The 26,732-nt window shown below is 38.1% G+C and overlaps 2 protein-coding genes and 1 non-coding gene across 7 annotated transcripts in view; all 3 read right to left on the bottom strand.

Annotated features, from left to right (window-relative positions):
- Window positions 1-715: 715 nt before the first annotated feature.
- On the bottom strand, window positions 716-854 carry LOC149816144 (small nucleolar RNA snoR135). The gene has a single exon (XR_016427771.1). It is a non-coding gene; the product is annotated as a small nucleolar RNA snoR135 (small nucleolar RNA).
- A 1,671-nt stretch (window positions 855-2,525) lies between these two features.
- On the bottom strand, window positions 2,526-3,368 carry LOC149816143 (HMG-Y-related protein A-like). Its single transcript, XM_089986849.1, has 2 exons — window positions 3,263-3,368; window positions 2,526-3,163 (listed from the first exon to the last, which is right to left on the bottom strand). The coding sequence occupies exons 1-2, from the start codon at window positions 3,323-3,325 to the stop codon at window positions 2,684-2,686; spliced, it is 543 nt and encodes a 180-aa protein (XP_089842975.1). The 5' UTR covers window positions 3,326-3,368; the 3' UTR covers window positions 2,526-2,683.
- An 8,765-nt stretch (window positions 3,369-12,133) lies between these two features.
- LOC149816142 (uncharacterized) overlaps window positions 12,134-26,732 on the bottom strand; it is a 235,932-nt gene continuing 221,333 nt past the window's right edge. For 4 of the 5 annotated variants that reach the window (XM_089987332.1, XM_089987333.1, XM_089987334.1 and 1 more), the window contains exons 23-26: window positions 14,965-15,090; window positions 13,844-13,957; window positions 12,835-12,939; window positions 12,134-12,487 (exon numbers count right to left, since the gene is read on the bottom strand). In XM_089987332.1, coding sequence (XP_089843458.1) covers window positions 12,422-12,487; window positions 12,835-12,939; window positions 13,844-13,957; window positions 14,965-15,090 — 411 coding nt within the window. In that variant the 3' untranslated portion in view covers window positions 12,134-12,421. Of the gene's footprint in view, window positions 12,488-12,834; window positions 12,940-13,843; window positions 13,958-14,964; window positions 15,091-26,732 lie in introns of those variants that run through there. The other variant, XR_016427639.1, reaches the window with a different exon arrangement.

Here is a 26,732-nt window from a genome sequence, read left to right as displayed (position 1 = left end):
GTTGTCAATATCAGAATCAAACCTGTATCATTTGGCCAACAATTTAAGTGAATCGGCTGATACCAATTCTAAAGTGAATCATTTTGAATCGGACAGAAAATAATTAAAAAATATTAAGTATCGATCAGAACATGACACGTGTTAAAGCCATTAAAATTTAATTTTAAACTATTTTACATTTATTAAAAAATAGCCTATTCTGGTCAGTATGGTATTGATTTTCTAACGATACGATATCACACCGATTTTAACAACATTGGTTCTCCTATAGATACTCATATAGGAGTTTCTCAATCAAAATGTAGAATGAAATTATTGATATTTTCTTTAATTTTATGTTTTAATTAATCATCAATTTTCATTAGTCTTGCTTTTAGTAATGTAATTCATAGGAATAGCATAACTTAATTGTTTCTTTGCAAATCGGGCAACCGATTTGCATCATAGGCCCACCAAAATCAAGCCCTAATTGACCCACCCCCACCTTGTAGTAAAAGACCCCCAAAGTGGACCAGGCCCATAGAAATGCTCAATGCCTGTCAAAAGTTCCTAGGAAGAATCACAAGTCAGGAGCTGGATATCTCTTGGGATCAAACCCAACTATAAAGCAGCACTGTAGGGCCGATCCATTCTCCCAAAGTTTCACCAGTATAAGGTAGACCCAATCATGACTCGATCCTAGTCGTTCTTCGTCATAAAAAAGAAAAAGGAAACAGCATGTAGGGCAGATGATTGCCGATAACTTTCAACCATCCTCAAGATCGACTGCCCATCTTCCCTACTATTTATTGCAGGCCATACTTTCGGCATCAAGGCATAATTTGCATAGCACCCATACACATGAAACCTGCTTTTATGGTCCAGACAACGTACTAACACAAAAAATACATGTAAGGATGCAATTGTCATTCACAAAATGTTCAAACCTCGCAGGCAGCATGACCCCAGAAATGCTTTAACCATGTAACGTAAACGTAAACACCTTTCCAAAAGAAAGCTTGACAACCAAACAAAAGCGAAAAAGAAAAGGTTCTCAAAGGCACTCCCCTCGGATGGCACTCATGAGCCATTACAAATCAACATTTTTCAAATGCCCAAATACCTTTATAAGTTCTAACCAAATGCACCCCACTAACAAGGCACCATGATGCAAACTCCACTCCAACACACTATAAAGAACAAGCTTGCCATAGTTTTTAATTCAATAAAACCAAAGGAGAGAGAGAGAGAGAGAGGTGATGTATGAATTAATATAGTAAAATTTTGGCATAGTTGAAAAACCAGAACCAACGGACGTCAATTTCACAAACGAGAGTTGATCCGGACGTTCCCTAGGAAAAAATAAAACCATAACTAGAAAATCAGGGCATGGTGGTCGTCATTTCTTGATCTGGTAAACACGCTGAATGAGCGGAGCTTGAAGTGTTCAAGCTGGCCTCCTTGCAAAAAGCCAAACCAATTTTGAGCTCATAAATTTTATTGTGTACTCCTCAGGCGCAAGGTGCAGAAACCTAACTGCACTAACTCAGCCTGATGTACTTACAGTTGTCCTGTCAACATGAAACTCCAAGGGATTATTCCTCAGCCCCAGAGAATCGTCAAGTTTAGGTTTAAGCAGGGGGTGACGCTCATGAGATTTGAACCTAGGTTGGCTGTAAAGGGCATAGGGCCCCCATCCCACTAAGCCAAACCCCTTGGGACTAATTTTGAGCTCATAATTAGTTTAAGTAACAAAGCCAAGTTTGAAATGACTGTTTTTTTAATTTATAACAAGAAGAAACCACACCCAGCCCAGCACAAAGACCTGGTCGCACTGGCTCATCCTGTCATACCCATTATCATCGTGCCGGCAGCATAAAACCACAAGGCTAAGGCCCCTACACATAAGGCCTATGCTATACATTGGCTTGCACAGAGAGGCAACGCCCATGAGAATCAAACTGCCCATCTAGTGAAGCCAAGACCCCACCCCCGCTACGCCAACATACACACAACAAAAGTTTAAAAGCTCTGACAATGATCACAACATAAGTTTTCAATATTGTTCAAAACTCATGTAAATTGCTTTTTTAAATTAACAAAAAAGTTTAGGTGTGAATTAAATAATATTGAAAACTTTGAGCGCTTTCTAATATCGCCCAAAGATTGGCTTGATGCTGCAATTCTATCATAAAAAACAAACTAACAAATGGGCAATGGCCAAAGGAGAAGAAGCGAAATGAATCATATATACACAAAAAGATAAGGGGCAAAACCGACAACTTGCAAAAAGTCAACAAGCACCAAAAGTGTTAAAAACGGCACTTCGACTTCTAAAATTGCATTAATAAGTGATCCAAAATTAAAAAAATAGGATTGAAAGAAAATAAATGGTTATCATTTTCGAAAACGACCGCACCTTATCGCTGCTTTTTAACGGACAAGACCCCACATATCCATGTCACTAATATGTTACTCTCCGGAATTACCAAGGCTAGAAAAGTAAATTTCCAAACGGATGTGAGTCGCTGACTAAAATAAGAGAATGCCAGAGATACAGAGAGATATAGTCTACAAGAAAATTACATGCATGCCATCCTCATACATTTTCTCAATTAACTGCAAAAATAAAAATAAAAAACAGGGGGAAGAAGAAGACAACGACGAAACTGCAACCGGCGACGAACCTCAACGTGGGCTCCGTTCATTCCTCAGCGACCTTCACCGGAACTCTAGGTGAGATGGCGCCCGTCTTCGCCTTCGGAGGCCGGCCGCGCGGCCGCGTCCCCTTCGGCTTCGGCGAGCTGGCGACCTTCCCGACCTTCCGCGGCCTCCCCCTCGGCCTCGGCACCTTCACGGTGGCTGACGGATCCTTTGGTTTCGGAGGACGCCCGCGCGGCCGAGGCGACCTAGTGGGCGTGAGGCCGGTCTTCGGCTTGGGCGGGCGGCCGCGGCCTCGTCGCGGCGGCGTCGCGGGGTTATCGCCCTGCGACTTCGGGGCGAGCTTGTAGGCGTGTTTCACCATGACGACGTCGCCCGTCTCCTTGAGCCGCTGGAGGTGCTGAGTGAGAAGCGATGAGTGTGTCGGGGGCAGGTCCGAGTAGGTCGACTCGATGTACTTGGCGATCTCCGGCTTACTGGAGCCGTTCGTCTCGTCGAGCGCGGCAAGAGCAGCAATGATCATCTACAATGAAGAAAAAAATCAAATTTCGGGGGGAGAAGAACTTTCCCGGAACCCTGCTTCTCTGTAGAAAAGGATTCTGGGAGCTTATGTTTCATTTACCTCTGGGTATGGAGGGTGGTTGGGGGCGGCCGTGGGGGACTTTTCTGCCTCTTCGGACGCCATTAGCGAGGGTTGCGAGCTCTCAGAAGCAGTGGAGAGAGAGAAAGAGAGTGAGATTTTTAAAAGGGATTTGATGGTCGATCGGACGGTTGGGAACGGTTTGCGGGATGTCCGATCGGAGGGCGACCAATGGGTTGATAGAGGGGAACGCGGATCGGTGACGTGGCGTTTTGTTTTTTTGGCTGGGCAGCCTTTCTCGTGTTTTCTTCGATCATCCTTTTTCTCTGTTTGTGACGCGGTTCGGATTCGGATCAGATATAGTCGGATCTAGGTTACTCAAATTCGGAGCTCGAATCCCGTTAGACTATATACCCTAGCTCGTACGAGTGTACGTTGGGTCAGATTTTCTTGGATTTTGAGTCGGGCACAGATTTGGATTCGGATGTGAAAGTACTACATCCAAATCAAGTCAAGTTCGTAGTGGGTACAGCTTTCTCTTCCGAATCGGACCCAAATGGACTTGGATACAGTCAGTCATCCAACCTAAACTAAACCCCAAGCCAAACTGCTTACATCAATAGTCCTGGATGGATGGTCTGATTGGGACAATACCGAATTTGATCCGTTTGCTTGGTCAGGTCATCTGATTTTGGGTATCCAAAATTCCAAACCAGGATCCATTATAATGTCGGGATCCGGAGTTAGCAGACCTGCTATTTGTAGTAGATCCTATTCGTTTGCACCTCTTTTACGAGTTCTTTCAGGTGATCGTGTGGATATAGTGAAAACCCAAAAACAATAAAACCAGAGACTATCCAAACCCGATCTGGCAAGTTTTCATGTGCAACGTTTTGATTGCATTCGAGCTTGTTTCAGATTCACACATAGTTCTGGATCCCTCAATGCCGAGTGGAGCCCAACCCAGAATTTGACAATTATGGATCCAACCATGTTATCCTTACCCAGGTCTGGGGTTTGAACCCAGGAACCACCGGTTATGACTGTGCAGCACTACCTAACCCAACAATCTGGCTCGATCCGATTAAGTTGCACTTGGGGATAAAGCCACACCATAGTTGACCAGAATCTGACTTTTAAGCAGCTGCTCCCAATTGGGTTGCAAATGTGATTTAGATCAGGCATTGTTAATGCGGCAATACCATAGAGTCAGAAAAAAAAAAACTGTTAGTGCTGTATCCGGCATTGTTAACGCCGGAAATTATTTGTATGGATACTTCAACACCATTCCCTAAAAATGCTACAATTTTTTGATATTTTTTTATGTAAACTCACAAATATCCAACATCATTAGAATCTTTATACCCTTAGTAACTATGAATGGATGACTTATTGCGATAAAACTGTACTACCCATCGGCTAATGCAAACTCTTACTTAAATTCAGAATCACACGCAGACTTCATGAACTCATAATTTTTTGTGAAACTGAAACCACCAAAATCGTAAATATCCTACTTTTTTGCGTATATTTTATGAAATCATATATATATATATATATATATATATATATATATATATATATATATATATATATATATATATATATATGTGTGTGTGTGTGTGTGTGTGTGTGAAATGATAAAAAACATTAAATTCGCAAAGATCTTACTTATTCACTTATACTTCATGATCTCGCATAATGATATTTGTGAATCTCCCTATATCGCAAATATCGTATTTAAATATTTATAAGTTTATGACAAATATGTGATATTTTTTATTTTTTTAGAATTCTTAATCATATATAAACCCAATGTGGTTCCCGACCTGCTTATTTTCGCATAATCTAAGGCTTTTTTTGTCCCCAACCAGTGGACCGCAACCTGCTTCCCTTCAGCATCTATTTTTGGCAACTATTTATATACAACACTTCATCGTTGTTGAACCATCAATTATGTGTTTTTCCAGTAAGTACAATATTCTTTTTTTTAATGGCTGAATCAAACAATGATCCTTTTTGTTAATTTAATGGCTGAATCAAATAATGTTCTCATTTATTTTTTGTTTTTTTAAAATGTTATTTCAATATTGTCATCAACAATGACTTGTTTGATTAGAGGAGTTCCTCATTCTTGCAAATAATTTGTTTGTTTTTACAATGCTTTTTCAATATTCTTTGTCCTGTGATTGTAAAAAAAATTGAATATGTTTATTGATATAATATGGCCAATAAGAAGACTCGATCGAAGGAGTCCACACCCACATCATCTTCTAATATTGTAGCACAACAACAAAATCCAACGAAGAACTACGAACTACGAACTACGAACTGGGTCATCCTGATAATTTGCAAGCACGACTTAGTGTGCATAAGTGAGTAGAGAGGGAGTCACTTCCAAAGCCAAAAATGTGTGTTTGACATTTTTCTCAAAAAATGTACCCTCGATAATCACATAAAGTTACACTCAAACAATAAAAAAAAAACTTCATTATCATACAAAAAACAATTACAAATTATAAAGTGACTCATATCTAAGGTAGCATATGCAAAAAAAGTTGAACAGTTTGTGAACACATTTTTGTCTCCCATCCCGAAAGCATCTAAGAAGGAGGGTAACTCATTGGCTTGCACTAAGGTTGTTGCTAACTTCAATGCACAGATAAATGAGGTTGAAGATGTAGCCACCTACAATGACAGTGGTGAGAGGGCAAATGAGGTACTTGACCAAGGGGTTGAGGTTAATGTGGACCCTCCTCAGAAAGTGGATGTAAGTAAGGGTCATGTGGCTCGATTGGATGCAAACCCTGTTCAGGAGTCTAATGTTGCTCCCCATGTGGATGAGAAAATGCAAGCTCTGAAGAAAAGGTCACAATGGGGAAGAAGGTCCAGTGCTTGTGGACAAGTATTTTATAATAATCAGTTTCAATTTTATATTCAATCATTGATTATATATATTTAATCATTGATTAGTTTAATGTTGTTACTATCTATGAATGCAATTGATTAATTTGTCATATATGTGTGAAACATATAAAAATTCATTAAAATTGACTGATTTTAGTAAAATTAATTTTGATTGCAGGATTCTCAGCTAATTGTTTAAGAATAACCAACATTTTGCATGCACAATAGCCAATTGATTTAGATCTTAAGATGATCATCACGTTGAAAGACATGACACAAATCATTGAACTGAAATGTCATGGAGAGTCAGTGAGTGGACAATGGTGAAGAGATTTGAAGCACTTGTGGGATATTTACTTGCAAGCAAATAATGTTATGTTTAAAGGCAAAAAGATCATGTTTTCATAGCATATGAGCTATTATGACCCAAATAGGGCAAGACGGATGAAGAAAAAATATTATGCATTGAAGGGAAATGCGGTAATAGGGTGAACATGTTAGTAAGAGTAATTTTGCTATAATTCTTCGGCTCAAGCTTATTCATCGATACATGTGAAAAGTCGATCCATGTATTCTATATCGAATAGTTGGTGGAGATGGATTACGTTGATCAACATGTATGGGGAGAAACCTCACTTGCACACCTATATGCAAGTTTGAGTAACATGATGAGTGGAAGGAAAAAAACTTGATAGGATGTTGGTGTTGTTTGAAGTATTTATTATTTTATTATAACTAAACTTTTGATTCATACTCATACACTATACTTATATATTGTGTTTTGATACATAATGTATACTAATCTTTGTTAATCATTGTTATGCAGGTTTGGATACGAGAGCACATATCCATTATAAGGACCCAGATGTGTGACATTGCCCATGAATTTTCACGTGCCGTAATGTGGAGTCGATCATGCAGCGAAAAGGGTCTTGATCGAAGATTAGTTGGTCCTTGCATGTCACGTGCTCAATGTGTTTCACCACTTCGCAAGCTGACTAGGGCAAACATAAGTATTATTGTTATATTTTTTTAAGAAATGCATATTTGTAGGCTTAACCATAAAAGAAATATAGGTAAATTGGGGTCCCTATGAAGAAACATTGGAGAAGGAGAATGACGATATAGTTATGGGGTTAAAAAACATCGCAAGGAAGGACATTTGGTTACACAACAAGAATGAAGTTGAGTGCCAAATGACCAACCGAGTTGTTTAGCAATTTATGTTTGTTTAGCAACCACCTCGTCGCCCTTGCACAATTAGCAATTTTTTGTCGCATTCTACAAAGGATCGGATGAAAGATTACCTATGATACTTCTCTCTGAACTTTAAGACTGGCCCAATGGCGACAGAGACATCAACTTGTCATCCATGGCACGTGCCACCAATGATGATTTTGTAGCCAGCCAATAGGTTGCATGTTCTCCCTTCGCAACAAGGGCCTTTTAGGAGAAGGAGAAAGTTAGAGAGAAACACAAAAGGACCTTAAGTGGATTGGAGGCAGAGTTGGTTATTGCACTTGAATATATTTGCATGCTAAAAGATATATACGTACTTAATATGGCCTTCTTGAGAACACAAATAAGGTTATCAAGGAGCTACGATCGTGCCAACGACAACATCCTCAACAGTAAATTCATGTGATTATTTTTTTAATTTTTTTATGTATTCGAAGATCAACATTGTAACTCATTGATTGTATATAGTATCATTTAAATGGGGTTTTCATTAATTATACATTTGGATATGTTTATAGGAATAAATTTTTATATAGTATACAAATGACATGAATTTATATGTTTTGTTTGCCAGTACATTGTAGTATTTGCTTAATTCAAATTTATTTGGGTTGTTATATGTGAAACTCCACTTAAACTGAAACCGCTAAAATCATAAATTTTCTAGTCATTCACATATACTTCACTCATTCACTTAACCATGTGTGAAACTCCACTTAAACTGAAACCATTAAAATCACATATATCATATTTTTTGGCATACATTTCACGAATTCACATAAACATATTTGCAAAAATTCTATTATTTTACAAAAAACCTACTATCTTGCAAAAACTATATTGTTTCGCATAACCGCTGAAACCACTAAAATTACAAATATCCTACCCATTCTCATTTACTTCACGAATTCACAAAAATTATGTAAAATTTCACTTAAACTACAACCAATAAAATCACATATATCATACTTTTTCACATATAATTCATATTGTTTCACACATATTTACTGAAATCACATAAACATATTTGTGAACATCCATATCGCAACATTGCAAATATACTTGCTTATTTCTGAATCTAAACACAATTACAACAACATTATTCAATCCAAAAAGCACCTTTAATTTTATAACATTGTCTATATCATTCATACATGTGTGTATGTAAATGTACAAACCATAAAAAACATCCTTAATTTACATGAACATTATCCATAGCTCATATCAATGTGTAAACATCCTTAATGTTTGAAGTTTACAATTATACAAAGTTACAATGAACGCATATTGTCCATAACTCAGCTATTAGGACAGACTCTTATGGGACAAAGTCTTCCGCATATTGTCCACAAGGATGATATCACAACCTCCTCGTAATGCAAAGACAAGTTACACATGAATTGCTACAAAGGTTCTACAAGGATGTTCTTTGCAGATACAAATGAAAAAAAGAAACCCTCAAATAAAAAACAAGTATATATATGATTCAAAAACTCAACAAATACTAATAAAAAATATCTATAATAATAAATTTATAAATATTAAAATAGGATATTTTGCAATTTTGTTGTTTTCCTTTAAGTGGAAGCTCACATATATATTTATGCAATTTTGTGAAGTATATGAAAAAAAGTTTGATATTTATGATTTTGGTGATTTTAGTTTCACCAAAAATTCGCAAATGATTTTCGTAAGGTTTGCATAAAAAAATGTGTGATTCTAAATTTAAGTGTAACTTTACACTAACTGACAGACAATACAATTTTATTACAATAAGCCATCAATTTGCAGTTGCAAAGGGTAAAATGATCTTAACGATGTTGGATATTTGTGAGTTTGGACATCAAGAGAATATAAAAAAATATAAGATTTTTAAAAAATCATGTCAAATTATTTATACAGTACAATCATTTTTCGTTGTTGTTAATGTTTTTTTTGTTGACTTGAGTTCAAATAACTCTGAAACTCATTAATTTGAAGTGAAAGGCCATTAGTAGAGACATCAGATCACACATTATGGGTACCCCTATATAGGGCTGTCAACGAGTCAAATTTGTGTCGGATACCCATTTTGACCCACATGAAAATTTCTAACCCAAAAATTATTCTGGTCAACCCGACTTGAGTAACATGCAGGTTAGCTTTGTTCTTAAAAAAAAAAAAAACTTTTGATGGTTTTTGGGTGCCGTTCATTTTGATGATGGACGACATCCAAGGTACGTTGGACAATTTTCTGTCCTTGGTCCCTTCTACCTGATACGCTCTCATTACAAATTGATGGATTCAACATCATTCACTTTTCGCTAGCTTATGGCCTTGGTGGGTGAGGAGCAAGTTTTGTAGACTGTCACCTTGTCACTTCCCTTCCATTATGCATGTTTTAGTTTTTTTTTTATCATAAGGAACTCTTGTCGAAGCGGGGAAAACTCTAGGTGGAGCCCCACGACCACCTTGTCTTATATGGCCCACCAGTTAGATATTATGTCCTGAAAGTGAAATAAAATATTTTTAATGCATTTAATTTTATTATTCTTTTAGATCATTTTGTTTGTGCATATTAATATATCTTGTTCATGGGATGACCAATATGATATGAGACATTATGAGGGTCCACAGGTTACATTATAAGATAACTAGATGTTTGACTTCAGGTCAACATGGGAGAGCTAGTTTTCCGATCACATGTACCTGTAATAGTTACAGCCATGGATAGAGGGATAGACAACTCATTTGGAGGGTTGTCGTGGCTGATGCTCATATTAGATATAAAATGTTTTTGCATTTACTGTTATTAGATATTTTTCTCATATGCAAAAAGAGTTAATAATATCCTTTGATCTTAGAGGCTCATTTATTACTAAGTATATGATCTAATTATTTTAAATATACTCAAATAAGTTGTAATAAATTTATTGAAAGGTATATATTGAATATTAGTGAAATACTTGAGAAATGAAGAGTATTCAGCAGGGGATCCAAAACCATTTTTTTGGAGAATATCTAATGTTGAGGAAAAGTGCACTTCGAATTAAAAGAAAATTCCAAACTTAGTAATTCAAAAAAAAAAAAATTTAAAAGTGTTTCATTAAAATTATATTTTGAAATTTTTTATGAAAAAGTTCCATAAGATCCAATTAGTATTTTTGGATTCTCAACGGTTAATTACATAGGTTATGAGTTTTGACAGTAGACCTATATGAAATATTGAACTTTGAAAGGGTATTGAAAATATTTTTATAGGAAATGACTGGATGAAATTATCTCTCATTTTGAAGTTCAATCGTAATATGAATATCCCACGTCACTTACTATTCTAGTAAATGGTAAAAGTTAAGTTACTAATTCATTTTATTTGGACTGGATAAGCCTAATAGGGAGATAGCCTAAAAGCAACATCTAGCTAACATCTTCGTATAAATCTAACTACATAAGAAGAAAAGTGTGGTTGAGAGAAGATATGTACTTCTCAAGATAACCATAGTTTCTTTGTATCATTGAAAGGCTAAGATTGAGAGGAATAACCACAGGAAGATTTTGAAAGAAGACAAAAGAAGCCGTTGATAGATTAAAAGCTCCATTTAAGGTATATTTACATTACTCTTTTTATTTTTTAGGTATATGACATCACATATTTAAATTATTTTATTTGGGTTTTATATTTAAACCCTAATTTCTTTCACTGAAAGCTACGGTGCACCAGTGGGGTTTGATCTGGTGTCTATTATGCATGTTTTAGTTAAACGTCTAAAGTAGTCAAGACATGAATCTGCATTCATTAACCGTTTGGACGCATCGTGAGCAGGACACTGTGCAAGATTCAAATCAAAACAGCATCCGCATTCTCTGTCGCAACTCTGAAGCCGTCGACCATCAAGACCCTTTTAAAATCTCTCTGCCCAAGATAAGTTAGACGTCACCTGTTTTTCTTTTTATTTTGAAAGGCAAGCTGGGGTTAGGCAGACCCCTGCCAGTTATACAACTATACCATTGGGTTTTGAACCTGCAACGTCCCAACACAAGGTGACTGCTACGTCACCTGAAGTCTTGGGCAGAGAGAGAGGGAGAAATTTTTAAAAGGGTTTTCATGGGACGGCTTGAGAGTTGCGACAGAGAACTCGAATCATATTTTTTACCGCAAGCGACACGGATGGGGTTCGGGTCAGACAAGGATCAGATGTAGTCACTAGGTTAATCAGTTTTGCAACTGCACTCGGGCTCAGATGAAAAGTAACTATCGAACTGGAATAAGATTCATGAGGCTATATATTGAGAATCTCGTTCTGAGATCCCTTGTCTGCAAAGATCCGATTCTAGGATCTGAAATCTAAAGCAATCAAACGCACATATTCCTACCATGCATATGACGACCACTAAAACCTGATCCCGAGATGGAGCTAGGCCGCCACGTGTCTTTAAGATTGCAGGTAAGGTTAGGGGTCCAAGGATGCCACTCATCCACGGCGATGATAGTTTACTTCTCAGATGAGCCCCACAAAAATTTTTACGAGATATCTCAGGCATTCAAAGATCAACCCGAAGAGGAACCAAAGGGTCCGGCTCCCCTGCAGTTCCAATCAACAACAACTATTCCTTCATCCCAAAACAATTGGGGTCGGCGATATGAACCAAAAAAGAAAATCATTCTGGGTCTTCCACATGAATCCTTCTCCTCCAATCATTTCTATCCAATGCCATGTCCTATGTGAGGTTCAAAGCATTCATATCCTTTCCTATCATCTCCATCCAAGTCTTCTTAGGCTTACCATGTCAGACAAAAATTTCCATTGAGATTTACAGTGAAAAAATGTAGCTACATTGCCCTGAATGGCAGATATGTGAAAAATCAATGAAAGGCGGGCTGGGAAGAGAAAGAATGAAGAGGATGCTGAAGACTTATGTACATGGAAATTGGAGGCTGCCTGACTAATTTACAGGGATTATTGAAGACTTGGATGTTTATTCATAGGGATATTGAAGACTGATTTACGGGGATTATTGAAGACTTGGATGTGTAAGAATGCGGTGTCAATTGGATAGCAGAATTGTTCTGCAGCATCAGTGGTGCCTTCTTTGGTACAACGAGTACCCAACAAGTGCAGACATAAAGAGTGTCCACAGAACCTGAAGAAAGTTGAACATTAGTACTGATGCAAACTGGAAGAAAAGAAAATTCGACAAACAATATGATCAGCAGTAATGCTCCGAGTTTGTGGAGTAAGATTGCTTGCAGTATAGCTTTTTGGAGCACTGATACACGCTTGGATTTTGGAAGACCAGAAAACCAATCAACTTATCAACGGGGGCTCCGCTTGTTTGGTAGGAGCTGTTGTGCATGTCACCATGTGTTGGGACGTTGCAAGTTCAAAACCCGATGATACGTTGTATTACTGGTGGGGGTCTGTGCCTGACCCAAGCTTGCCTATCAAATAAATAAATAAACAAACAATTTGAATATGCCAGAGCAGTACCGTGTTTATTGCATGCCACCTTTCAAGCCTCCTAATCCTTGATTGCATGTCTTCAATCGTTAGCTCCACTGCTTGCATGTCTTGCATCGTATAGATTCTTTGGCCCTTGTGAAAGAACGAAGAGAATAAATATAATGGAATCAAACAGAAAAGTGGAGACCTCTTTCTTTCTCTCTCTCTCTCTCTCTCTCTCTCTCTCTATATATATATATATATATATATATATATATATATATATATATATATATATATATATATATATATATATATATATATATATATATTGTGTTCATAGAGCAAACTGCCCAACACGCCCAGAAATGCAGAAAACTTAGCAACTTGGAATGAAAAAACTCATTACAGCACCCTCTTGAAAAGTACAACGATAATGATCTATTAAAAGCCATAAAAACGATAAATTGTGTTAAGAATATGCTCTAATGACTAAGAAACAGGTAAAATAACAAGCATAAGTTCATGCAGGCACCAAGTAAACACCCCAATTTAGATAAATTATTTTATAAAATAACAAGTGTGATGAGTTTAGTTCGACTTTATGACCTGATGTTTCCCCATGGAGCAAATATAGGAACAGCGTCTAACATTTTCAAGTCCCTCTCTGGGGAAAAGAGTGCCCAAAATGTGATTCCAGCGTGCCTATCTTTCTACAGTTGTAATGTTGCTCAAGTATTTATCATGATAATGAAATTACCCTATGCTCCCACATACTCTAGCAAAGGATGAAAGATCAAGGGGAATTATGTGATTTAAAAATATATACAAAATGTTCTCTAAATACAAGCCACGGGGACAAGAATAACTAGCACTTATAAAAAATCAAATAATAACTAAACCAATACAAGTAGACTAATGTCACGCAACAATATGAATGCTAGATCTAGTCAAAATGGCTTCGATTCAAATTATCTGCTTCTCTGATTGCTTAGCACTTACAAATTATTAGAAATTGTAGACAAAGGCTCAAAATCAGAAGGAACTGAAAATATACTTGAGATTGAATGCGTTGCAAAAGTTTCTGCAATCTTGCTGCTGGATGACCATGAATGTCTATTGAACGTTTTTCACTTGCACCATTGCTCTCCCAAATAATTTGTAGATAATTCTGCAATGCAGCATGCAACAAGATCAATTATATGGACGTCTTCCCAACTAAGCAAACAAAACCAATTATATGAATGCACGTCAGAGAACATTCCCTTCTGGTTAAGGATGTTGATGCCAAAAAACACATTTCCGGTATATAAGTGAGCGCATCTGGGTCTTAAAGTAGAAAACAAATAAAGATACATCCACCCTGTTTTGTTAGTCGTATTGCTTTTAGACAACATATTAAGGTTTGCAGCAGATAGAGGAGTGAAATTTTATCCCATTGAGGATTGAGATAATTTTTAATCAAAGAGTTGCATATAAAAAAACAGACAAAAGTTAAGACAGCTGACACAGTCAAACAACCAAGTTGGTCCAAATCTTCATCAATGAAGTCAATTTTCCTCTACCAAACATTTTAGAACCAAATACTAAAGCAAAATGAATAAAACCCCTCATGTGAAATGCCAGAGAGGAGCCAGAGAACCTAAACTTAGCAAGTCAAGAGACCATCAGATCTACTAAGACTTACTGAAGGTTTAACAGGTCTTTAAGAACTTATTTAATTCAGTGCAATGCTGGTCTAAGTCCAGGGAATAAAGTACATGTTACTTTTGGTTCAAACAGAACTAATTCCGGAGCTTGATTTCATCTTCCGCATGTTTTAAACCAACTATCAACCATAGCCACATATATCGGCTACTTTTTGAAAATCTCATGGCAAGATTTGAAAAACCGATAGAATCCCAAAAAAAGAAGATATTTTAAAAAACATCTATTTTGATTCATGAAATATTGATCTTTTTGTGATATTATCACATTATTAAGGTGATATTTATATTTTTATACATATTTTATATTTTTACAAATTTTCTTGTATAATTATAATACTTAAATATACCAATATTTTCCCAATAAAAACAAATTGTTTAATCTATTACCAGATTTTCTTTTGCCAAGAAAATCCTGATAACGAGACTTGTGACTATGCTATCAACCCCTCTGTCATGGCACTGTGCAAACCTTTGTAGTATATGAGCCATCAAGATTGAGTGCAGAGGCTGCTGCTACCACTGCTTCTTTATTCAGTCCCTTAATCTGAAGGTAGGGTGTTGCTGCATCTTCAAATTCATCCACCTCTATAAGAATCTGTAGGGCGGAAACAATGAGTACAAGCCGCAGAGAAAAAAAAATAATTATAACGTGAATAGCAAGTTGATCCTATACACACTTGAAAGATTTAAATACACGCCATCAACAGTAAACTGATTAAGTACCTTTTTCTTGAAAAAAACATTTACGTACCAAAATCACCCAAGGAATTAGGCTTATTAAGAATGTTAGCAGTTGGCACTTGAGTAAAATTCCATAGTAGCCATCAACAATATGGCACCTTACCTCAGGGTTAGAAGTATGAATCTCACCAATTTGAAATGCTCTTTTTGAACGACAGATCAATGGATTTCATCATGCTAATCCCATAACATTCATATTAAGGGGTGTTTGGTTGCACATTTTGGAGGAATGATTTTGGAAAGGACACATTTTGAATGGAATTAGAAAACCTAATTTTATCATACCCACATTTTACTCCAAATAGACATGCCAACCCACACATATGCAAGATTAGGGCTGGACAATGGGTCGGGTAGCCCGTGGCCCAGCCCAAATGGATCGGACCTGGGCATAGTTTTTGAAAGAAGGCCAGACCTGGACCAGGCTTAAACCTAACCCAACAAAATCTCGGGTTGGGACGGGCCAGCCCACAGGCTAACAGGCTGTCCTGTGGGCTTTATATAATGTATAATTCAAAAAGTGGATTCATCTTGGATCTCTTATTTTTTGTATTTTTCAATTTTTTACTAAAAAACATATGCATTCAAGGAAATGAATGTGGAATATCATGAATATAAGATGACTTGTAACCCGGCCCAGCCCGACCTGACCCGAATTAGGCCCATGTGCCCATTGGGAGAAACGGGTGGTTCCATGGGCTTTGTATTAGACCCGAACCGGGCCTAGGCCCGATCCGGTTGGTCAACGGGTCAGGCTTGACCAGATCCGGCCCAGCAACGGCCTGATCAAACCGGGTCAGGCCAGCCTGGCCTGCCCGTTGTCCAGCCCTATTCAAGATGACAGAAACTTACCAAATGGATAAAACTTGCAAAATGTGTTTCACTAAAATGCATTTCAACAGTTTAACCAAATGCACCCTAATAGTCCAAACATAAACAATTTCCACTCAAAAATGCATGGTCTATAAAGCTCTTTAGGATTCTCATCAATGAATTACCCTTTCAAAGCAACAATCTTGAGTAAAAGAATAAAATTGGAGGGGAAGAAAATAGCAAATTACGCGCGCACACACACACACACACACACATGAACTGCCAGCGAAAGTGGTTGGGTTTATGACCATTAAGGATATGACCAAGAAGTTAAGAACATAACACACACACATGTACACACAAATAAATATATATTATATATATATATATATATATATATATATATATATATAGAGAGAGAGAGAGAGAGAGAGAGAGAGAGAGAGAGAGAGAGAGAGAGCAATTTGTAGGTGTGTACCAGTTAAGGTGTGGGCACATTGTGCACTCAGGTCAACAATCTCTCTCAATTTAACACCATAGATGTCTTCAGCATGTTTTGTTTGCTAATGATCACAGGCCCGATCTTTTTTTTTTTAAGTAAAATTATAACTTTTAGACCTGTGAAACTTTTGGTACAATGTGAGCCACTGGGTTTTGCAGCCCTTAAAAAAAATCCTTCTTGCACATTATAATCACATGATCCATAATTAATTTTTACTATACAACCATATAGATCATATCTATTGGGTTCTTTTGACTATCCAATCATTTGATTGGATGGTCCAAGATGGGTGCACACTATGTAATATTGCGTATTTTCGTACTTAGTCATTTTATGGGATTTTCAAAAATTTGGTCAAGTCTGGGAGAAAAACCGTTTGAGGCTTGATTTTTAGATTGACGTCTTTGAGTCTGGGCTTGGCCCAGGTCTCATCGACAAGGTCGTAATGAGACAATCAAAGCGCGAGAAAGAATTTTATTTTCGACCTTTAAATTCAAGCAAAATTTAGGTTATTTTCGGGCGAAATTCTAAATTTGATATTCGTGTAATATGTTGTTGGATGCATCTCGAGATTCTAAGAGCAACGATATTTTATTTTCCTTCATTCGAGCTACGATTGACCCGAAAATCGCATTTTTTAAAAAATTAAGCAGTTTGTCGAACTGGATTCGGAGTTGGATTGGGTTGGATCCTATGCATATGATCCGAATTAATAGGGGCTTGGATCTGATTCAAGACCCACTTTAATCTAGGTCTGATCCAGATTTTGATCTAATTTCGTTTTGGATATAGATTTGGATTTTTGGATCCAGATCCGGATCCAAATCCATGTCAAAAAACATTTTAGCTTTAAATTCAGTTTAAAGCTTTAAAATAAAGTTAGTTAGGGTTAAAAAGACTCCTAGGGTAATTAAACTAACTTTGGAAATCCGAAAGTTAATTAATTAATTATTAAATAATTAATTATTAAATTAATTTTATTAATTCCGAAAATTTTATTTTAGGGCTTAGTAAGACTTCTTAAAAGAGTCCTTATTCTTACCTAAGAGAGATTAAGAGAGAGTTTTAAAAGAAATGAAAAGTTTTAGAAAAGTCAACATAGAGGAGTTGAAATTTTTTTGAAAACTTGAGAAGGGAGTTTCAAAAATTTGAAAACTCTCCTTCTCCAGCCCATTTAGAGATGGCTGGAGAAGGGGGGGGGGGGGTCACCTCCATCTCTCTCTACTTAAAGAGAGAAAAAAAAGAGAAGGGAAAGAAAGGAAAAAGAAAGAAAGAGGGAAAGAGGAGAGAGAGAAGAAAGAAAGGGAAAGAGCGGAAGGAGGAAGAAGGAGGATCTCCTTCTCCAGCCAATCCAATAATTCTCCACCATCATTTTCTTATTCCTCTTCAATTTTTGCAAAGGTATGGGTCGCCTCTTTTGGATACAAGTGAGAAATCGAATGTCGATTCGATTCCCGTGTAATGCTTTAGTAGAAATCCATGTGAATGAGTAAACTTGAATGTTTACTCTAAAATCCATGGTTAAAACTAATGGATTTCCATCTCTTTCAAAATGTGGTTTGAGAATACATATATATAAGTATATGTACATATATATATAGGTATATATGTGTTGATACATATATACATGTGTATATGTATATTGGATGAGCCGTCGATCTAGGGTGTGAGTGTTTTACAGTTAATTTTTGAGTAAGTTTAATCCCATGTTAAAACAAAAATCATGTTCTGGATTTATATATAAAGGGGTGAATTGAGGCTGCACGTTCCTTTTTGCTCTTTTGAATCCTGTGAAGTCTTGAATGCAAAAAAGAAAAGAAAGAATCCATATAGATTTTATTAATGCAGTTCTGTTAATACATAACTGGGCGAAAGTGTGCATAGACATGCATACATGAATTGAGGTGTGGTTGCGTGGCTTCATGCTAAAACAATTGGGTTGGCTGTATGCTCTTTGATGACTATATATGTACTGAATTTCTGTGACAACCGAGTGTAAGACTCTGCTTGTGCACGTGTAGACTACCAGTGAACCCATCTATATATGCATGTCTGGATTATATTTCTACATAAGTGTGCTTACTTGTTAGTGAATTTAGATACACAGGCATACTTTGAATGGAAATTTCATGTACATAAAGGATGGATTTCAAGTATGCACGTACTTGCATACTTGTGTGACAAATCAACACACACATTCATATCAGAAAACATATATATATTATTCTTTCTTCTCTTATACTGTTTTGCTGGGCATGATTTATTTTTAGAGAAAAAAAGGGGACCAGCGAATCAGCAGTCTAGCAAGGACTGTGACTAACTGTCACGACTCCTGCTGGGCCCTACCAGGCTGGCAGAACCGAGCCCAGCTGGTCGGTTCTGCCAGATCTGTTGGGCAGCAGGCTTCTTTAAAATTTTTATTAGACAAAGTTTTAAGAAAAAATAAAAAAAAAACAAAATATGTGACTGGCAGCAGCCAGCCGAGTGGGTCTCGGCCGACTGCCAGGCTTTGGCAGCCTGTGACAGGCGGTGCACAGGCCCAGTTTGGGCTGTGTGCTGGCCTGTCTTTTCAAAAAAAAAAATAATGTGGGTGCTGGCCTGGGTGTGTTAAAAAAAAAGGTTTCTATATCATAGGTGTTGGCCTGTTTCCTCATACAAGAAAAGTTTGATGTATGAAACATAACAACAAACAACAACAACAACAACAACTACGCCTTCATCCCAAAACAATTGGGGTCGGCGATATGAACCAACAAAGAAAATCATTCTGGGTCTTCCACATGAATCCTTCTCCTCCATTCATTTCTATCCAATGCCATGTCCTCGGTGAGGTTCAAAGCATTCATATCCTTTCCTATCACCTCCATCCATGTCTTCCTAGGCCTACCCCGACCTCTTTTAACTAATATATTTTCCCATTTCTCCATCCTTCTAACTGGAGCATCATTAGGCCTTCGTCGAATATGTCCAAACCACCGTAAACGATTCTCTCTCATCTTATTTTCAATGGGTGCAACGCCTACCTTCTTACGTATCTCCTCGTTCCAAATCTTATCTTTTATTGTATTTTCACACATCCATCTCAGCATACGCATCTCAGCTACACTCATTTTTTGAATATGATGTCTCTTAGCAGCCCAACATTCCGTACCATATAGTAAAGCGGGCCTAATAGTCGTCCTATAAAACTTTCCCTTCAACCGCAATGGCATTCTACGATCGCACAACACTCCAGTTGCACTCTTCCATTTCATCCATCCAACCTTTGGAAAATAAAGTTAAAAAAAAAATAAAAAATAAAAGAAGACCTGTTTTGACAGGTGGATGACCTGTTTGGGTTTAGCTGGATCAGGGCTGAACCCTAGTCAATGAGGTTGGCTAGGCTTGACAAGCCAAATTCAAAAAAAAAATTATATAACTCTTGATGTCATTTAAATTTGGAATTAGACTTTCGGTATGCATATTAAATTTCCAGTTCCTGTTTAGGTACATGTGTGTTGATTTTAACACACCTTGTTGTCAGAAAGATCAACCTGCAAGAGGTAAAAGATCAACCTGCAGGAGATAAGGTGAGGTAAAGAGAGAAGAGAGAGAGGAGAGGAGTCGGCGGCAATAGGGTTTTCCCTTTTCACTTATTATCTATGTCACATGGGTGTGGGTGCGGGAGCGGGTGCGGGTGCGGGTGCGGGGATTCGGCACTTCCAAAAAACCCGGGTGCGGGGGTGCGGTAGGGGCAAAAATGTAAAAAAAAAATTATATATATATATAATTTTGAAGTTTTAACAGTTTAACATTTAACAGTAAACATTGTCATAAACTCATAATATGATTCATCATGCATGCAGTATATCAACCTAAATATCAAATTATCAATCAAATAAGTAAAGCAATTACATAAATCGACCTAAATATCAATCAAATAAGTATTGCATAAAAGAACTAAATTACATACCAAAGTATATCCTGATGAAGTAATTATTAGTTTTTGATTCACTCGTAAGAGCTGAGAGAAAGAGAGGGAGAGAGAGCAGAAATTAAAAAACCGATAACCCTTAATCACTCAGGGTCGGCTGCTATCTCATCTCATTTATAATAACATACAAATATAAGACTAGGGTACAAAAGTACCCTTATTACAAATAGGAAAATTACACAGTGCCATTAATAACACGTTACGGGTCTGGATTTCCAGACCCGTGACCCGTAACTGAAGAATACCCTTCTTTTCACCCTCCCTCAAGTTGTGCATGATCTTGGACCATGAACAACTTGCCTTTTAATATCCAAAATCTGTCTTTCGTCAATCCTTTTGTAAATATATCCGCCACCTGATCTGTGGTTCGTATAAATTCAGGCTCAATCTCTTTCTCTTCTACTTTTTGTCTCACAAAATGCTGATCTATTTCAATATGTTTGGCACGACTGTGATTGATTGGATTAAAAGACATACTAATGGCACTCTGGTTGTCACACAAAAGAAGTGATCGAGAGATCGATTCCCCTACTTCTGTCAGTAAATGTCTAATCCAAGTAGCTTCAGCAGTGGCGGCTGCCATTGACCTATATTCAGCCTCTGTACTGGATCTGGCAACAGCCTTTTGTTTCTTACTACTCCAAGAAACTAAATTCATCCCCACAAACACGCAATAGCCGGATACCGATCTGCGTTCATCTGGATCTCCTGTCCAGTCCGCATCAGAATAAACAGTGATCTCATGTGCATTTTGCCCATTTGTCTTTCGCTGATATATGAGGCCATCTCCAACAGTTCCCTTGAGGTATCGAAGTATCCGTTTAACTGCTTCCATATGCCCTTCACATGGTGCATGCATAAATTGAGAAGCTTGATTCACCGAGTAGACTATATCTGGACGAGTAAAGGTGAGATATTGTAACATACCTACTATGCTACGATACTGTGTGGGATTATCAAAAAGATCCCCATCTTGAGAACTAAGCCTTTGATGAAGGACACTAGGAGTTCCCAAAGGCTTGCAGTCTTTCATACCGGCTTTATTTAGAACATTAATGGTATACTTATGTTGAGTGAGAGTCATCTCGTCAGAAGTACTATCGACTTCAACTCCAAGAAAGTATCGCAGCTTGCCAAGGTCCTTCATTTTGAACCTTTGATTCAAGAGATGTTTCACTTCTTTAATGTGCTCATTGGAACTGCCAATGATGATGATATCATCTACATATATCAATAACAGAGTAGTTGTGTCTTGGTTCTTAAAAATAAATAAAGAATGGTCAAGAAGAGATTTCTTAAAACCATATTTTTGAATTTCAACAGAGAAACTGTCGAACCAAGATCGGGATGCCTGCTTCAATCCATATATCGCCCTTTTTAGTCTGCATACATATTTTGTAGGATCGCCTTCTGCGTAGCCAGTGGGTTGTTCCATGTATACTTCTTCTCTCAAATTTCCATGAAGAAAGGCATTCTTCACATCAAGTTGGCTAATAGTCCATTGATGTTCAATAGCTAAAGAAAGTATAATCCTGATTGTTCCCATCTTCACCACTGGACTAAAAGTTTCATCATAATCCTGTCCTTGCTCTTGTGTAAATCCTTTGGCTACAAGTCTCGCCTTGTAGCGCTCTATAGACCCATCTGGTTTATACTTTATTTTGTACACCCATTTCGAACCAACAACATTTCTGTCAAGTGGTCTTGATACGACATCCCACGTACCACATTCATGTAGAGCTTCCATCTCCTCATTCATGGCTTCAATCCATCTTCTGGAATTTGATGCTTGAGAGAACGTTGTGGGTTCATCTTCTTTATTCAAGGCTGTTAGAAAGAGTTGAAAGTCTAATGAGAAATTTTCATAACTGACCCATCTTTCAATTGGATGACGAGTACGTGTCGATCTTCTATTATCAGCGATGTTGGGTGTAGAGGATCTGTCTGTTTCTGAATTAACCATGGTGGGCAGCTCTCTTTCTCTGCGAGCATAGACAAGACCTTTATACCTTTGTGAATTTGAAGTTGGGTCTGTACTTTCATGAGCAACCATTTCATCAGCAGACATAGATTCCTCATTCTTTTGAGTACAGTTCGAGCAAACCTCACTAGTTCCGGAAAGAAATTCATAATTCAACCAAGGATGATAAGCCTCAACTTCAGGTTGTGATTCTGAAGAACTAGTACATCGACAATCAAAATTCAATTCATCGAAGATGACATTTCGTGATATTTTGATGCGCTTGCTCACCGGATCATAGCACCTGTACCCTTTATAGTCATCGACATAACCTACAAACCTGCACTTCAGGGCCTTGTCCTGAAACTTATGTCTCATTGAACTATCAACATGAACGTAACATAGACAACCAAACACATGCAAATCATGATAGTTGGGATGTACACCAAAAAGACACAAGTAAGGAGACTTGTTTTCCAAAATAGTCATGGGTAAACGATTTATAACATGAACTGCAGAATGAAAGGCCTCTGTCCATAAAGTGATCGGGAGACTGCTGTCATGCATCATGCTCATCGCACTCTCAACAATATGGCGATGCTTTCTTTCAGCAATCCCATTCTGCTGAGGTGTGTGTGGGCAAGACACCTTTTTCCTTATCCCGTTACTTTGGAGAAAGTTAGTAAAGTCAATGGATGAAAATTCACCTCCTCCGTCACATTGGAAACTAAGGATGTTTCCAGAAAATTGGTTTTTGACAAAGGAATGGAAGTTTCGGAAAAACTTGAAGGTCTCAGATTTGTGTTTCATGAAAAATATCCAAGAATAACGAGAATAACTGTCAACAAACAAAAGATAATATCTAGTTCCAGATATGGAAGCAACTGGAGCAGGTCCCCAAACATCAGAACAAATAGTCTCAAAAGGTCTTGAAGCTCTTTTATTGATAGAATGAAATGGTAAAACATGACTCTTACATAAGAGACAACTAGGACATTTGTTGTCATCGACATTTATTCTTAAACTTGACTTGGGAATAAGGTTATTTGAAACAAGCTTTTCAATGAAACTACTACTGCAATGACCTAGACGACCATGCCAAAGATTTGGCTTATTGATTTCAGAGACACTGAAGACACAAGTGGAATTTTGAGAGGGCAACGATGATTGGAGCTTCAAGTTTGGGTCTGCAGAGCGAATATGTGCTGAAGGATCTTCTTGAAAAACATACATATTGCCTTGCCGTTTTCCTCTAGCGAACGTCTCCTTCGTGCAGAGATCCTTGACAAGAACAGAAGAGGGAGTAAATTCAACAGTTAGCTTTGATATGCCCCCTTTTATTACACAAAAAGCATGTAGGGATTGGCCTCTGTCTTTGTGAGTTGGTATATGTGTTGGGTGTGGGTAATAATCCACGACCTCCTTGACCATTTCTCCCTTGTCCACCTTTTCCCTTGATATAATAGCTTCCTCGTCCTCGTGCATAAGTAACCCCTGTAGCAAGAACTTCATGTGCCCCAGTATGCATAGATGATTCTTCAGAAAACCCCTTTAGGTTCATCTCATATTGTAACAATTTTGCACGCAGATCTTCAAAATTGGGGAGCTCAGGTAAACATAACAATGAAGTAACAATCATATGATAGTCGTGTCCCAATCCACTGAGAGTTTGTTGTACCAAATCTTTATCAGTAACTGTACTTCCAACAACTGCAAGTTGATCTGTGATAACCTTCATTTTGTTCAAGTATTCCATGATGGTCATGGAATCCTTTCTTAACATTTGAAATTCTCTTTTAAGAAACATAATCCTGGCCTGAGAAACCTATGAGTATGTCTGAACAAGTCTGTTCCAAAGTTGCATGGCAGTACAGTCATCTGGAATTGCTACAAGTACCTCTTGTGACAGTGTAGATGTGATATAAGCAACAAGCGCTTGGTCTCTTTTCATCCAAACCACAAATTCAGGATTTCTAACATATACTGTAGTAGGTTCCCCTTTATTGTCCCTTTCTTCATGTGATATGAATTCAGGAGGAACTGGAATAGATCCATCCAGATGTCCAGAAAGATCCTGACTCCTAATAAAAGGTATGATTTGTCTCTTCCAAGTCAAGAAGTTACCATTGTTGAATTTTTCAGACACGAGTTGACTGAGAAAGCTTGAAGAAAGAACTGACTGATTAGAAAAGGAATCCATGGTTTACAGTATTAAGGATGAATTTAGCACAATCTGTCTACCGTTTCTGTAACTCTTTTTTTTTTTTTTGAGCAGAAACTAATTCTAATTCAGATCAATGGCCGACGACAGTGGCTGAATTTGAAGCAGAAATTAAATATTTGTCAGATTTCTGACTTTCAAAAGTGATTGAATATTGACTATGAAAGTCGTGAATATGAATTCACGACTGTGAAATGAAAAGCAGTATAGTTAACTGGCAAGGTGTATGAGGGCAACTAGCAAAGTGTATGAAGGACAGAATGCAGTGCAGTTGTGTCAAAACAAAAGCCGATTGCGTGATTAGGTCACGCAGTGATCAAAATCAACTAGCAAAGTGTATGAAGGATCTGAAAAAAAAAAACAAACAGAATGAAGGGATATTAAAATGTATGTAAGAGATATCTAACTCTGTAACTCAGACAAGAAGGAGAGGAAATGATCAGATCTGATTAACGTCAGATCTGATCATTATTTGGAGATGGAAATAAATACGAGATGAAAGAAAGTGCAGACAAGATTAGGGAAAGACAAAGATATTTCTCTGAATATCTTCAGGTCTGATTGAACTTGGGTAAACCAGAAAATAGGAGCAGACGAGATTGGGGAAAAACAAAAGTACTTTCTTGACTTGGGAGAAAGAGAAAATATCGAGGAGAAAGGGATCTTTAAGACGTACCTTTTGGATCGATTCCAGCTTCACCTGTAACGTGGCTCTGATACCATGTTAGTTTTTGATTCACTCGTAAGAGCTGAGAGACAGGGAAAGAGAGGGAGAGAGAGAGAGAGAGAGAGAGAGAGAGAGAGCAGAAATTAAAAAACCGATAACCCTTAATCACTCAGGGTCGGCTGCTATCTCATCTCATTTATAATAACATACAAATATAAGACTAGGGTATAAAAGTACCCTTATTACAAATAGGAAAATTACACAGTGCCATTAATGACACGTTACGGGTCTGGATTTCCAGACCCGTGACCCGTAACTGAAGAATACACTTCTTTTCAGTAATGGATGCTAATAATTTTCTGGGTAATAAACACCTTTTGTGGGTTTCAAGCCATTGTGGTCCTCGTGATCGCCTCTAGCCAAGAAGGTGGAGCCCTCGTGGGTTTAAATGAGCTATCGTAACATCACAATTGTGTGATTGAAAGCATTCACTATCCAGTTTAGTGATTGATATGTTTCAAATAATAGCTGCTGGATACAACTGGGCACCGCAGTCTGCTCCAACCCGAGCTGTTTACAGAGGAGGCTCAATTAAAATTATTTATGTTTTGGTGAATTTATAGTGCAATGTTGCATTATTTATGTGTGCTGCATTCATTCTTGGAGGCCTTCATTTACAACTGACGATTGGTCCTGGTTGCCTGTGCCCAGCACATAAGGGCTGGATTTGGGATCACAATGTGGATCCCGAACCAACAACATGCTTACAGGCCTACGCGTCGGCTCGTCGGTGGTTGGAAGTCCAGTTTGGCCTTGACCAGTCCATAACTCTCTTCAACCGGCCTGTCAGGTCCTAGTCAAAGGTGGAGCCGTGCCATTCCAGATGCCCACCCATTTCCTGGGTCAGGCATTTCCACCGGCAATGGGCTTGGTCCAGATTTTAGGCTCAGCCCCTCCCCTGCCGACCCAACAAGAGACCGAGAGAGGGGGGGGGGGGTGCTCGGCCCCTCCCCAGCCGACCCAAGAAGAGAGTGAGAGACATACCTGCGAAAGGAGAGGAGGAGCCGAGAGGAGGAGCTTGGGAGGCGGAGCTGGGGGCGGCGACGCTGGGGGCGGCGGAGCTGGGGCGGCGATGGGAGAGCTCGAGCTTAGGGGGAGAGAGAGGAGAGATTAGGGCAAATTTTTTTTTTTGCCCTAATCCTCCTCCTTTTCATCGAGGGAAATTTTTTTTTCGCCCAAAATTGTGGACAAAAATGACCCTGGGTGCGTTGAACGCACCCAGGGTCGTGTTGACCGCACCCGGTGCCGCACCCGCACGCGATCCCGCGTCGCGTCGCATCGACGCGGGTGCGGCATCTGT

Source organism: Nuphar pumila, chromosome 14 (genome assembly GCF_984573655.1).
Source record: "Nuphar pumila chromosome 14, dmNupPumi1.hap1.1, whole genome shotgun sequence".
Lineage (NCBI taxonomy): Eukaryota > Viridiplantae > Streptophyta > Magnoliopsida > Nymphaeales > Nymphaeaceae > Nuphar > Nuphar pumila.
The sequence above is the reverse complement of the archived record's forward strand: the minus strand, read 5'-3'. Positions and strand labels throughout refer to the sequence as shown.

Excerpts from the sequence above, each read along its gene's own strand:
- LOC149816143 (XM_089986849.1), bottom strand. The coding sequence starts at position 3,325 with ATGGCGTCCGAAGAGGCAGAAAAGTCCCCCACGGCCGCCCCCAACCAC. Across the intron at positions 3,164-3,262 it reads ACCACCCTCCATACCCAGAG|ATGATCATTGCTGCTCTTGC; the intron begins GTAAATGAAACA and ends TCTTCATTGTAG.